Here is a 15,854-nt window from a genome sequence, read left to right on the forward strand (position 1 = left end):
CTAGTCTTTCATAAGTTAACAGATATTGTCTGCCTCCATAGAGTAAATATTTAAATATGAATGAAAAGTATGCGTATCTCTTAGCGTGAAATAATTTAACTGGGAACACAATTTCTATCCCTCACTTCATTACGGTTTCCCAACAAAATCTGCTATGTATACATTTGTTTTTAAATGCACTGTGGTTTCTAGATCAAAAGTTAAACTGCATATTTTTAACAGTAAAACTTTGCTTCTTTTCACTTTGAACTTAGACTTAGGGTGCTTAGATTGGGGATGGGGGGAGCTAGTTGTGTTTTTTTTTCTTAGGCATTTCTTCGGATCAGGGAGTTTATTCTACTACTTTATCCAGAACAGAATTACATTATCCATTCCATCAGCTGGTTACACTTCCTCGCTTCACAATAGTGTTCTAGTTCTTTACAGAAGAATATCTAAAAAAATTTTTTTTCTAGCCCTTAAAAGATACCTCAGGAACTTCCAGATTTGTTCTTGCTGATAGTAATCCTCCCCTTTAAATAAGATCTTACCAAAAAAAGAGAAGTTAATACTAAAAGTAAAAAAGGACATATATCTCATTGTCAAATATAATTTAAAGATCAATGATTGGTCAAAAATTCTGTATTTATTATTTTCCATGCATATTTTCCTGCTATAAACATGCTTATATTCATATTTCATTCTTATATTAAATCAGCCTATGTGGTATATGTAACATAGTCTGCCATCTGCAAATATAGGGCAACTGAATTTTGTGCAGTTTAAGTGTACTGTGTTTTCTATTCACAACTTGAAAACTCAAGTTTATATTCCAGGCCATATTTCATATTCTCCTAATTTTTTGCATTAGCTAAAGTGATATTAGCTAATCTATATGAAAATTATTAGAATAATTTTAAGGTAGATGTACTATGGAAATAAAACATTGCATTCATTCTTTGTAAAGTTATCATCTTTTTCAGTCACTTGAATAGTATCATCTTTTGGAAATAACTTGTTTGAACAATGGTAAGCCAGTTGTGAAGAATATGTGCATTCCAGTATGCTCTGTTTAGGATCCATCTCAGGTCTTGCTGGATGTTATGTCCTATAAGACTGGTGGCATGGCATAATGATAGGCTTGGCTAAAATTAAGATTTGTAGAGTTTTTGTTACAATAGTGCACAATTAGCAGCAGGGGGAGCTATCAGTATGCCAATACTATGGAAATAAAGTTTTTGGTAAGGATGATAATAGCTTTATTATGCCTTGGTTTTTTTGTGTTCTGTCACCACTGTTGCTTCACACTGAAAATGTAAACCTGCAGCCTTAAAAGCTCAATCCAATGGTTTCTGGATTGCAGAAGGTGAGACTTTTGCTTCTTTAAGAATTATTTTTCTGTTTCTCTTCATGAAGATGGCTTCCTAGTTATTTAGTAAGCTTTTAGGTGGGAAGTGGAGAAGCAGTAAATGGAGAAGATTTCAACATAAGAGAGGACATCCAAGTTCTTTCCCAATGGTCTGGCATCTTTGCCTTCTGGAAGAGTGTCTGCCCGTCTCTAACAGAGCTACGGAGTTTTGGTTTCTCCTGTGGTCATTGTAGTAGTTGACTCTAGTATGATGAATTTTTCTTCCTGACAGACTGGTAGAGTAGGACATTTCCCTTCTTCCACAGGTGCTCAGTGTGCTGCTTCAAACACCCAGCTGGGATTTAAATTACTGTGAGGTATACTGGAGATGTTCTTTCAATAGTGGGTCCTGACAATCTGGAATTAGGATTGAATTTAGGGAAAGAGGGCAAAATGGGTTTGGACCAGTTTTGTAGGTGGCAGAGCTGTCAGCAATTCTTTAACAGAAATCAAATATGCATTATTGTTAGCCTAATATTTTATTGTTTTGAACACACAAAAAGACAAGACACAGAAGATATGGTTTAAAATAGCCTTAGTTCATCTGGGAACTATCAAGAGGAGACATAAAGTTACTGACAATAGCAACGGAATGATGAGGAGAAGCAAAGAAAAATGGAGATGGAAAGAGTTTCAAAAGAGCTGGAGCTAAAAAAAGAATGGGTGATAATGAATGAGTTGTGGCAAGGTTATTAAAGGTTTTGTTTTATAACTTTGTTTTTTCTTGATTGATTGCATGTGTTCTGTAAGATTAATCAAGAAATGTATACTGACTTGATTTCCATAAAATGTAGATTTTGGCCCTTGATCTTTATGCAGATGTTTTCTCTATCATTTTGCTTCTAAGAATACTGAGTAAAATTTGGATTTTTTTTAGGCCAAGTTTATTTTTCTGTACAACTATAGGTAAGAAAGTGTTTTTTTCAATGCCCATAATTAGTATAAACTCTTCATGAAGAAAGTCTTATCCAGTTAATTGAAAGGCTCTTGTCAGAACATAATTTGCATTAGCTCATTTCATTCTTTGTATTGAGGCTGCATTGGTGGAGAATGCACTGCACTGACTATTGAATGAGGGCAGTAGACTGTCGTGTATGGAAATAGGGAAGATAGTGTCAAGAAGTATGTTTCTTGAGCTGAATTAAAGGAAGGCTTTATGAGGTGGCAGAGAGGGTGAGAAGGGATATTTGTGGAAGTGGAGAGAAAACTGAATTAGGGAAGTAAGTTTGTGCATGTTTGTCTTAAAGTATGAAGGAAAAACTTAAGTTGTTTCAAAAGCAGGAGTATTAAGTAAGTCTATTTTGCTATGGATTAGTGCCCTTTGTTCTCTAACCCTCTCACCTTCCCCAGTGTGAAAGACAGCAATACTTCCGTTTGAAATGGAATGGGTAGTTTCTGTTTCCTTTCCCGTGGTAGGAATACTAGATTATATTTCTTGTCTTTCTGTATTTCCAATTTTAAATAATCACACTTTCAGGAATAAAACGTAATTTGAGACTTCTAAACATACTTTTAAGATGTTATTTAATGTGCTCGAAAGTCATTAGAGAAGTTTAAGACTCTGAAATTGTAAAAAATCTTGTTTCTTTAGGAAGCCAAGTTTAAAAGCATAAACCAATGCCAAATGAATAGATTTAAACAGAAAATAAAATAAGCTTTAAACTGTTTTCTATACAATTATATCATTAATTTAGTATAATAGTGTTTATATGTTATGTTGAGGCTGTTTTCAAGTTAAGTAAAGACAAACAACGCATTTTAATGTGTAACTGGGATAAATAGCTGTCATGAGAATCCTTGTCTGTAATTCTTAATGTTTTGTAACGTACCTTGAGGACCAGTGTATTTTTATCTTGCATTAGTAATTACATGTTGATGTTTGTGGCATGTATCTGGAATGGGTTTTATTTCATGATTTTCACAGCCTCAGCCTGTTACCCTCCTGTTCAGGTATTTGGCTTCATTACACAGTATTTTGAGCTAGTAGGTTCTGTAAGGCCTTTTGTATCTGTTTTTAGAATTTATTGTTGATGCTCCTTTTAGCAGAAACATAGTGACCTCCTGAGGTCCCTTCCAAACTGAATTATTTTTTATTTCTATGACATCAGCCCCTTGGTAATCCCCCATTCAGGAAGAACTGAGTAGACCTGTAGCAGAGGAAGCTGCCAACAAAACTTCATCTTCAAGAGGTCATAAGCAGCTTTTAGAGGAGGAAAAAAAAAAAAAAAAGTTGGTCTTATTTGTGCTCCAGGGAAATGTTGCATAAGACTGATAAGAAGTTCCCCTACCCAGAGACTCATGCCTTAATCTGAATTAGGGTAGACCACTTGTTTAATATATGCAGGGTAGGTTAAAGTCATAGAGAGACAGTTTTGGAGTTTCTTTAATCACTTTAAAGATTGGTGTCAAATTCTGTGGTTTGCCATTGGGCTTCAGGTGAGCTGTATACGCATAAACAAATGCCCTTGCTGTGGAAACTTAACTTAAACTTTGGAAATGATTTACCTAAAGATGTAACAGCAATGGTAGGTGTGAATTTCCTGTCTTATTTCATCTTCCAGTAAGCATTCATCCCCATGCTTAGGGGTTCTTATGATACTCTGAACACAGAATAAGCTCTTTGTACAGAAAATGTGAAATATAAATGTTGTCTTGGTTGATGAAGCTTTCTGTTTATTTTTGTTTGTTAATGCACTTAACTCACAAATTTCTGGAAAGTGAAAGTGAAAAGGCAAGGATCTATTATCTTGAACAGGAGCTTTTTCTTTTAATGCAAACCAAGCAGTTTCTCTATGTTCTTGGAAGACACTTTAACAGAAACACCCGAATAGCATATGAATTAAAACAAGTTAAAGTATGCTTCCCAAATATTTGTGTTGGAAGAACTCTAGACTTTTTACTCTGTAGTGAACATTTTTTTGTTACTTGAAAAATATATGTTCTAAAAATACCGTGCTGTGAGAATGTTCAGACTTTAGTAAATAGGCAACATTCAACCTAATATGGCTGTACTGCAGCATTAAATTGCTATGCCAGGAGAATTAAACATCTTCGCTACATGACTCACTTAGGAATCAATGCCTCTCTTCTTGAATGTGAATAGATAATAATATTGATGAGAAATATTGTAGTGTATTATAGTTAATCTTGAAAATATTGTTTATTTATCAAGTTCTGTTACTGATTGAGAAAAGTAAGCCACTAGAAATAGTTTATATTTATAAAAATTAATCTTCTTGGGTTAGAATTCAGGCATAAATGGAATTCAGCCCACTCACTTTGTGTATTTTCATATTAAAAAAAAGCTATTAAGTGCAATAACTGGTACAAAAATACTAAGAATATAACACACTGTTATATTTTGAATGCTCTTTGAAAAGGTATACTTGTCATGTTTTGTGCATTTTCAAAGGACTGTATGAATATTAATGTATAAATACCTTTGTCTTTCGTATCTCAGTCTGAGTAGGTATCTGTATTTCTTGTAGATTTCTTGAGGAAGCTTTCAAGTTTTCAGATACATTTATGGTTTGGTTTTGTTCCTTTACTGTTTTCTTTTTATTTTTCTAATGTTTACTTAACAAGTAAACATCTCGATCCTACTCACATTAATGAAAACGAAGAATTCTCATTGCTTTTATTAAGAGTTGCATTACCCTCTAAAATAAAACAAGCTATTCACATAGATTTATAACCTTTTTCTTCCCCAGAATTTTGTTTATTGTTTTTTATGGGCCTCGTTGTTAGAAGAAATTAACATGTCAGATGGATGTGTTGGGATTGGGGGGGTGTGATAGGTTGTGGTGCCTTTTAATCCTTAAGAATCCAGTCTCCAGGCCACTTGGAAGGTCTGAGTAGCAAAATTTCTAAATCCATTAGATTTTCTCCTGTATATTCTTTATATGTCCATGTCTTGTTCGAGGCATAACATACTGATTACTTAGTTCTTAGACTCAGGTCTGTTTTCAGGACAGTGGAAAATCCCTACTACTTAATTTTCCTCTTTCTGCCTTTTGTCAAACAGCAAATGGTTGCAGTGTGACAAAGTACATTGTTGGCAATTAGTTGTAGAATAACTAAAGAAATGCAAAAGCAAAACTTGGAGAATGAGGTGATGAAAACTTATTTTTTCTCATTGTTAAAAAATTTTTTTAAGGGTAGTTTGAATGTATTTTGAATATATTTTTATCCTCTGTCTGCTCTATTATCGTATATGGGGTAGCAAATGGGGTAGAGATTGGTTTTGAGGGTTTGGATTTTTTTCTTTCCTTCCTCCTTTAGGAAGGACTAGGTTGACATCCTTAAGATGTGTTTGGAAAATCATAAGATTCACTATGCTGAATTTTTCAGAGGTTTGCTTTATTTAAAATGCTGAAATAATAACGCCTAATTTTTGTACAACATTTCATATTTAGTGCTCAAAGTAACAGAACAGTGACACTGCTCTTCTCTGATAGATGGAGAAATTGTGATCCAGGAAAGTGGTTTGCAGAAGCTCATGCGCAATCCTTTGTAGAACTGGGAAGAGAACTCATGTCTGCTGAGCCTTTTTTCTTTTCCTTCGTTAAACTCTATCCTTAGTATATGCTAAAATTAAATAATAAGTAATGGCATTAAACTTAGAAATATTTCTGATTTAATAAAGCAAGCAACAGATTTTAATGTGGTCTAAATAATGTTTCTCTTTTCAATTTGTTAACTTTCACTCTCAAAATGAATATAACTGTTGCACTAATCTAGTCATTACAGGGCATATGTTGTGTGCACTCAAGACAGGCAGTTTGAGCGTGACTAGACACTTCAAAACTATTGATCTTGGTTGGGGTAAAAAAGGATATATAGCTTCAGTCTGAATTTGCCCAAGTATGTGTCATAGTCCATGTGAGTTTCTATTGCCTGTGCCAAAGCCTATCTATCCCATTGTATTCTCACTGATACTGTTCTAAAGGTGTATTATCTTTCAAAAAAAATATTTCGAATACCCCCATTAAGGAGTATGTTAATAGTTTATCAGTGATATTTTTATAACCTGGTCCATTTCTACTTTTATAATATTGTTTTTTCCTTCATCCAGGAAGAAGAAAGGCGCATGGCATCGGTTGCAGCAAGGAAAGAGGAAGAAAGAAAGCGTGAAAGCCATAAACAGACCTTGCTTAAGGTATTTTCTATGATTGAAATTAGATAAATATACTGTAAACTAGTTTGCAGTAATATTCTACATCCTGATATTTTTTCTGTAGTTTTTCTATATCCCATATGCTTCTATCTCTTTAAAAATTTTTTTTTACAGCTTAAACAGTGCACTCCACAACTGAAACCCTCCTCCCTAAACCATTCAAGTTATACTGTAGCAAAAACCCAACTGATTACATGGGACTGGTGATAAATGGCAAACTTCACTTTCTCAAATCCAGAAATAAAGTAAATCCAAGAGTAAAGGACTTTTCAGTAATTTCAAATTCCTTGAACTTGGTCTCCCACCTTTCAGATGAGTGCCCTAACTGCTGCCGTATAGGGTGTTCTGAGGTAGTTTTTCCTTTGTTCTTTCCTGTTGAAGTTGTTCCTCCTTGTAGTAAGAGTTAAGTAGTCACCAGAGCAGCAGCGAGACTGCAGCTGCTGTCCTTCTCAGAAGGACCTGCATCTACCAGGCGACAGAACTCTGGCCTGGTTGATGCTTATGTGCACAAGGTGGAATAGCCCTAACAGGGGAGACTGAGGTGCACTCCAGAATACTCTTACAGGCTGGTGTGACTAAATGGCCTATGCTGGAAATAGGAGACCAAGGTTCAAGGATGTGAGTGCATCAGCATTCCCTTAGTTGTTGAATATAGCCGTTTGTTCCCGAATCGTCTTTGCTTTCATTAAAAATGCCCTAAAATAAAACCTTTTGTCATCCAGTAATGGTTATACAGGAAGCTTTTTCAGCTTGATGATCAAAATGAAAAAAATATTTTCACGTATCTGTATTAGGTTGCCTAGGCAAAGTCATATTTTATAAAGGAGTTTAGAGGGAAAGTAGTTGCGGGAAGCTGTAAAGAGAAGTACAGCAAATGTATAAAACTCTAAAGTAAAAGGACATGAGCAGAATGTTAATAGTATATTAAAAAAATAACTATAGAAAAAGAACCAAATATATGGAAGGAAAAAAAATTCCATGTCTACTGCCTAAGAGTGTATTTTAATTTTCTATATATTTGCATCCAAGTATATTTTGATTTTCTGTATTTTACCAAAGAAATAATTTGGATCTGTATAACTACAAAGAGGCCTTAAATACTGTCATTTTTCCATTTTTTCAGAACAGTATTTTTCCTTATAAGATACAGATGTACTTAAAATCTGTTTGGGTAAGAAGGTTTGACAGTCCTTAGTAATATAAAGAAATGGGAAATTAGTAAGTAGCATTCACACATTGCATTATTTTGTCGTTGAAAAGCTGACTGTCTCTGAACTGGAAAGAAGATTGTATTTGTTGAAAGTGTTTAGTTTTATTTCATGTACTTAACCTTTGAGGTATGTTTCCTTATAACAGAGGATTTGTTTGTCTTGATGGCCTAGATTTCTTAATGTTTTTTGCTGGTGGAGATTTTCTCTAGAAGAAAAAGTCATATTTTAATGCGTAATGCCATTGTCACTCAGGTTTCAACAGGATATTGAAGGTTTTATGCTTAAATGGAGGTATCTTTCTTATCTTCAAATAGATAAGTGGCATAACAGCCGAATGTCACTATCTTTTGCTTGATTCAATAAGATGATTTGTATCTCTTTCCTTACTAACTATGATCTTCCTGTGTGTTTGGATTCTGCTCTTTTCTGTTTTACACCTTTGTTTGAATTGAATGGAACAAATTTGTGGATAGATTTAAAGTCTAGTGAAATAATTGGCAATGTACATGATTTTAATAAGAGTTCTTTCTGAAGGAAATATTTAGAGAATCATTCCGCAATTTTTGTTGCTGTCACTTTCCTCCCACCTTTCCTAAACTATATGCGGTATAAATGAAATGCCAAACCAGTCATTCAGTTGCAAAGAATTGCTGTTTTCCTGTGCTGTTTTGAAAAACTTAGTTTCAACAATGCCATGTCTTCTTTCTTTGCTGATATTTGTCTGCCTTCACAGTGGAGTTTCTTCCTCTCTTTTGTCCAGACTTTTTTTTCTGCTAAAACCCACTGCTCTGAGAAAGTCTCAAGTTCCTTTTCAGTTGTGTCTGAACTCAGTATTAACTAGAAAAAGAAATAATTATTGTTAGCAGAATCTTCCCACTTCTAAAACTTGTTTCTGTAAAATAAAAAAAAGTTTTGAAAGCTCCATAGGAGTCAGCAGCCCACAATTAAGGGCTAGCAAATGGTGGAGCTGTGCAGTAGGTGAGGTAATGAAGAGACCCCCAACCTCCAGAACAAATAAAATTTTCTAAATGTGATGGAAAAAACTCCTGACTATTTCAGCTTCCCTTGCTTTCTGTGATATGAAGGCATTCATCTCTGAAATATGTGCACTCAGTGTTATGTAGTCAGATAATACAATAACTCCTTTGGCAAATTGAGTTTGACACAGCAGAGTTTTGTGCTCTTTACTTTTTAAAATGAAGAACTTGAACATTTTAAAAACAATAAACACTCTTAAGATTTCTGATACTGTGAGACTTAAAGAAAATTTGTACAAAGCAATCTGATGGTCTCTCAGGTAAAGGTTGCATTTTAAGTTTGTACTAATTTGAAAGATCTAACTGGCTAAAAGAGTGTTCTTGTATGTATAAATATGCATTCTGAAAAGAATAAAGACAATAGAAACATTTTAAGTACAATTAGATTAGTTTCCCTATACTTTGTCATTGTTAAACATCTCCATGGATGTAATTTTTATCAGCATTTAAAGTGTAGTGGATTTATCTCTGTTATCAGAAATTTAAATGGATCTTAGTGTTTTCTCTGTAATGGGTACAATAGCTACAGCATGTGGGATTCACTTGTCAGTGTTAAATGTTTCTGTGAAACGTAAACAGTTGTCCTTCATTTACCAATTTAAATAGTATCTTAAGGAAATACTTAGGCTTTACAAATAAGCAGTCACAGATCAACAAATGCTAGCATTTGTTGTTCATCTACTATTTTCTCTTTTTCAAAGAACTGTTCATTTGTAGAGCTTTATACCTCATATCTCCAACATGGAATGTGCTAACACGTGCTAAGAAAGCTCTTAATAAACTACATTGCAGTAATGTCCAGAACTCATTCACTGTGATAGGAATTATGTAAAAATATAATGGTGATAGTCCCATGATGATTAATTTTAGAGATTAAGACTAGGAGCATAGTGAGTGCAGGTCAAGCTTAATATATCTAAAAAGTAATAACTTCAAATCGTAAAACTAGGTTTACTCTGGTCCCCCACCTGTCTCTGCAGGCATATCAGATACACTTTTTATTTTTTTTCTTCTATTTGAAAGAAGAGGCTATAATAAAACCTTGGGTTTCATATTGATTTTTCTTCTGCGGCTACCAAATTGATTTAAATCAATGTGAAAACACAAGTAGCTCCATTTTACAAAACTAGCCATAGAGCCTGTCTTTAAGCAGAAATGTAAGCATTGATTTTTATAATAAATTAACATTCTAACTTTTGGGATATTAAGTACAGCCTTTTAAATCCTAATCAGTATAGTGTTGTTTTTGTGCATTTGAATCAGCCTAAAAATATTCTAATGGAGACAGGAACTAATGTAATGATATTTCAAATGAGATTAAACAGGTGTAACATGTTGGTAAGAAACCACTAAAGGTGATTAGCATACACTTCAAGGAAATAATTGTTAATGGTGATTTAACTTGTACAGGATCCTTTTGGACTCAATTTGAGATCACTGCAACTTGAAACTAATGAGTTTTTACTATTTCAGTCCAAAATTTCAGTGCTTTGAAGTAGAATATTCAGTATTACACCTCTTTTTCTTTCCCTGTTTATGTGTAAAATTGACAAACAGGCTGCATATGAAGTTCTGTTTATACTACATGGCAAATTCAGATCTTCTCTCTCTATTCTAAAACATCAGTAAGAATATTTTGTTCCCCTTCCAGTGATGATGTGTTGAAGTATTTTAGAGAAATTTAAGCATTCCTAGAATATCAAGTTTTTTGTACTTCCTAGGAACTGGGAAACTTTAAGGCTGTTGCTCTGTAGCCCTCAAAGGCTACATTTCTGTAGCAGCAGGAATTTAGAGTGCAACATGTACAAACCAAGAAATCATTGGCTTTGGTTGGCTCTGTGACCATGTTCTGTAGATGTAAATATATTTTATACTAAGCTCCTTAAAATGCTTTCCCCTTAGAAATTCTAAGTTCCTGTTTCTTTGAGTTTCATTAAGAAGTAGTGTAATGCAGAGATAGCTAACTCTCAACCAGTTAGATCCGATTCAGAAAAAACAAATGAACTAAAACAGCTGACTTACCCTTTGAAACGACTTATTTTGTGCACAGTTTTCATTTGAAGAGAGTTCAACTGCTGGTCCAAGAGCACCTTGTTGTTTAACCTTGTGGTGAATGTATTGCATACTAAATTGGATATATTAAAAGGTAGACTTGTAGGTAATTGACAGGATTTACATGACTGTACAAGAACAAGTATTTAATAGACATCTCAAAGACTTTCACCGGTTCATTGACAGGACCTCTCTAGAATTTAAAAATAATGTTTGAACTTAGACCTGTTCTAGTCCTTGTGTCTATCACAAAGGTAACTTCATTTTTCCGTTTTTAAAAAATAAGACTTTTTTCCCCTCTTAGGAAGATGGTAACTTTCCCCACACAGTTATGTTGCATTTGCTGCTATGACTATAGCAGTTGCATAACTGTTAGTTTAGGTGCTAAGATCACTAGCAGCATGGAGCTTGTCACAAGCTGTCTGCCCTCTTTTGTGGGAGGAATATTACAGCCAGCTCAGCAAGACTTCTCTGGCTATCCAGACTAACTAGTTTAAATCTAGGCTTCTAACAGTTGTGGTTTTATTTATGTTACTTCTCTTGTTTCTCTTATCCTAAATTCTGTGAAATCATTGTTCACTGGCAGTTATGCAAAATAATGCTAAAAGACACATTGAAATCAATGCATAACTGCTAACTAGTACTACTGTTTCTTCAAATCAAAATGTTTAAAATATTTAAAATGTTTTGATTAAGCAACGTATCTCTTTTGGAACAAATCAGTGTGTTGATACTGCACTGTCATAACCTATTATGACTTTCATATCTTGTTTCAGGAAAAGAAACGATTAACGATTTGTAATATTGCTCATCAGTGGGAGATACAGCAGAATCGAGTAGCCCTTGTGGCTTCTTTGAATCCAGATAAAGATAATGAACCGTGTCAGATCAATGGCAGTGCTGCATATGTATTTCCTGAAGAAAGCAGGTATTTTATTGGGAAATATTTCTTCCTGTTCATGTTTTATATTCCAAGTTAGTTCTTAACTTTGAGATCTCACTGTATTTCACTATCAGAAGTAATATATCCAAATTCATCCTGAAAACATCTTTTATTTCTCAGTTAAATCTGTTGGGCATTAGTAACAAGTAATATAACAGCAACTAATTGACAAAAGAAGTGAAAGGTAAATTTCAAAAATAGCAGTTCTTTGACTTCGACTTGGATTTATTCCTCACTTAATGATTCTGAAGAAAATTTTTGTATTTAGTTCAAAAAAAACAAACTTAGTTTTAAGACTGCAAAGAAAATATTATCTTGCTTTTTTTTAAGTAAAGTTAGGAAAGTTTTAAAATAATATTGGTATTTCTTTAAGGACTTAATGCCTAAATGGAAACATACTTAGGAATTTTAGTCTTGCTATGCATCAGGAAAATCTATTGATATTTCTGTATGCATATAGTTCACATTTAAAATCAATAGGTGCATATGTTTGAGTGAAAGCTAAATGAACTTTCAGATTCCACCTTTAGAGATACTACAGTCAACCCAATTTAAGGTTGGTATTATGTTTCTATTAAAAGTATATTTTTGTCATTTGGTCTTTTCCAAGATTAGAAACTTCACAAGCTAGATGATAATCCAGTTACTTTTTTAAAAGGTGAATTGAAATACACAGTGTAATGTGTTTATGTATAGTCAGTATTCTATGTATATTACATTTACGTGACATACTTTGTGATTTATTTTCATGCATCTAAAAGGTGGCCATCTAACACTCCATATAATTTAAAAACCAAATGCAGAATTTAATGAACAATGTCTGCCTCAGTTGGGTTACAACCAAACTAGTACACTTTTGACCTGACTTGCTCAGGCAAAAACCTGAAAAAATAGTCTGCACAAGTTCAATAGCAAGTACAAATTCCTGCCATGACTGTTAGACACAGGAAGCATTAGGTACAGGCAGAAAGTTTCTGCATTTCAAAAACAGAACCCATCGGATCTCAACAGTTTCAGTATCATATTGACTAGAGCTGTTTTTTTTATCCCAAGTGTTGCATTTTTTAAAAGACTTTTTTCCTTTGCATTCTTAAATTGCTATAGTCCTTTTTGTTCTTGTGTTTCCAAAACTTTCCGCCAAGTATCTGTTGAGCGGCTGCTTTCTTGCCTTCTTTTTTTCCTAAAAGTTTAATTCAATGTTAGTAATCACCCCCCATAACAAAGTCAATGTGCTGCACTATAAAATTATTTAAAAAGCAATTTAAATAAGCATTGTAAAGGGACATGTGCATATCAAGAGTGATATTTTTGATCTCAAAAGAAGCAAATTGAAAGCCTGGGAAGATTTTTGGAGAAAAGGTGTTGATACTCTACATCTCTACCCTTATTCAAGCAGGCATCTCCATCAGTATCATCAGTGTTGCCCTGAAGGTAAATTTGTGTGCAATTCGGAGTGCATTATGCTACTGTAATGAAACACAATTACTGGAGGAGCAATACATCCAAATTAGAAATCTTAGAATTTTTTTTCTTTGACAAATGTCCTTGTAAAAATAAATTCACAGTAAATTTTACCTTACTTAGGCTTTGTATCTTACAGAATTGTGTATGCCTTGCTTATACAATTCTGGGCTATGCTTAGCCCATCCAAGTTAAAAAAAAAATAAAAATAAAAAAAAATGTATATTTACACAATATATACACACACACTTTCTAGGAATTTTTAGACCTTCCTTTAAAAAAAAGGAAATATTGCTATTTTAAAATGAGTATTTGCATGGAGGAAAAAAAAGCAGTTTGGGGAAAATTCAAATTGGTGAAAATCAGACAAGCTAGTTGACAGAAGAGAATAGCTGTTTTAGGTTAAAATATATATGAATGGGCATTATATATGCACATTATGTAGATGCCACCCCTGTGATCCTGATTCACATTTTGAAAAGTATAAATTCAGATACAGAAACTTAAAGCACTGAACAAATGCAAAAATGTCATTTTCTAATCCTAGGTGGATACTGTTTTACAATAATTCAGAGTGCATTTCAGAAGTGGTATAAACTTAAGTCACAGACCCTGTTAAATATGTTGCTGTGGGAGACTGGTGAGGAAATACATGCTAAGGTCCGTTTTCAATGCATTGTGATTCTCAAGAGGTATAAATATCTCAAGATATTTATGACGACTCACTGTGAGGCTACCAAGGGAGTCCATTATATTCCGTTTATGATGTTTCATATAATGATGAAAAGATTCTAGTGCAAGTGTAACAGTCAATGAAACAAAGTTAATAAAACAGGCCACCAAGCTGCTTTGAGTCAGCAGGGGAGTCCAGTTTTTTCCTTTTATTGACTCCTACTTTTATCTAGACAACTACTTAATATGAGGATATAACTTTAATTGAGATAAGCGTTTGGGAGTGGAGCTGAGTGATGAACAGACATAGAGCAAACCTTAGAAGTTTACTTCTAAAGCTATCATGTTATGTGGAAGCATACAATTCCTTTGAAGTCTGACAGTACTCAAAAGTACAATGGCAATTAACTTGTTAGTACATAACTCTCAGTGCTCGCTGAAGGGGACAGGGGAAAGGATTCTAGGACTCTTGTTTCAGAAGACAGTAATTTTCTTATCTCTAGTATCCTCTTCTAATTGTTGAAAACTAAGAAATGTGTAAGGAGATAAAAGTTCTTTGAAGAAAGATGACCAAAATTGGCTGCATATGAAGAGAGGACTTTGCTTATGCCTTAGTATACCATGCAAAAGTTAGAAGAAATTGATATGTAGAAAGGAGAGAACAGAATTTGTTCTTTCTAGCTAACTTTCAATATATTGAAGTAACATTCACTAATGTTCTTCTGAGCAGTCCTTCTAGAAGCACAGTGCAGTGCCTGTTAGTATTAAGACCCACTAGTTCAAGCTACTGTAATTTCATAGATACTGCTGTATTTTGTTGAGACAGTGTTAATACTGTAATTCAGAAAACATATTTCTGGAATGTCTATGTATGTTCCATTATAGGTTCTAAACAGGGAGTGAAGTATTGAGTCAGCATTTTAGAAGTGTGCGCTGTTCCTTGACCACAGCTGACTTAGTGATCACCAAAAATTGCCTGTACTCCTTGGAAGTGATTGAATTAATTTACCTCTCTTTTTCAGCATTCATGTATGGGGCAAGCTAAACCAAAATCCTGTATTTTCTCTCCAAATTGCTTTGTGGATTATTTCTGCTTTAATAAAGTTCAATTTACTACTGTAACTACAGTAGCTTGAGGTTTAACCTGTTAATGAACTCATTCTCATTGCTTGAGAAGTCATGCTTTAAGACTTCTTCCATGAAGTTGTAGGAATGATCTTCATGTAAAGTTTGGACTTTTTCCATGATTGGTAGAGAAATGAGAAAGTATTTGCACTCTTGATCATTGATTTAAATTGGTTTGAACAGATTAATGAAGACCTGTCAATATGTGTTCGAAGAGAGAAGCCTGAGATAATTTTGTCAGCTTGTTACCCTAAAGCCTGTGTTGCTGTTTTACCCCCACTAGCTAGGTTAAAATTGACATGGATATACTACTATGTTTTATCACAGTGAATAATTTCAGAAGGCTCCCTCAAGATGAGGGATTAGGCAATAATATGGCAGGTGAAATTCAGTGTAGATAAATAATTACAGCTTCACGTATGAAATGATGGCCTCTGAAATATGTTTCCAGTCAAGAGTGAAATCCTAGAGTTGTGGTAGATATTTTCAAGAAAACATAAGCTCAGTAATCACTAGTAGTCAAAAAAGCAAAATATGCTCGGAATACTAGGAAGGTAGTAAAGAGCAAGATGGTAATCAACATTATGCAGCTTTCTAAATCTGTGACTTGTGCTCATCTTGAATTCTGTGTGCGCCTCAGCTCTGCTCAGCTGAATGTGTCATGTGGGAAGTAAGATGCACAGAGATGACAGTTGAGAATAGCTGGATTTATTTAATTTAAAAAATGATCTTGAGAATTGGAAAAATCACATTAGTTAAATATCTAAATATCTTAATGCTTTCAAAGGAT

At 33.9% G+C, this 15,854-nt stretch overlaps 1 protein-coding gene across 1 annotated transcript in view; it reads left to right on the forward strand.

Moving 5' to 3' along the window:
* LRRC49 (leucine rich repeat containing 49) overlaps nt 1-15,854 on the forward strand; it is a 70,507-nt gene that overhangs the window by 45,731 nt on the left and 8,922 nt on the right. Inside the window, exons 12-13 of the mRNA XM_026055097.1 lie at nt 6,462-6,545; nt 11,640-11,791. Coding sequence (XP_025910882.1) covers nt 6,462-6,545; nt 11,640-11,791 — 236 coding nt within the window. The remainder of the gene's footprint in view (nt 1-6,461; nt 6,546-11,639; nt 11,792-15,854) is intronic.

Source organism: Apteryx rowi, unplaced genomic scaffold, assembly GCF_003343035.1.
Source record: "Apteryx rowi isolate R43461 unplaced genomic scaffold, aptRow1 scaffold_981, whole genome shotgun sequence".
NCBI classification, from domain to species: domain Eukaryota; kingdom Metazoa; phylum Chordata; class Aves; order Apterygiformes; family Apterygidae; genus Apteryx; species Apteryx rowi.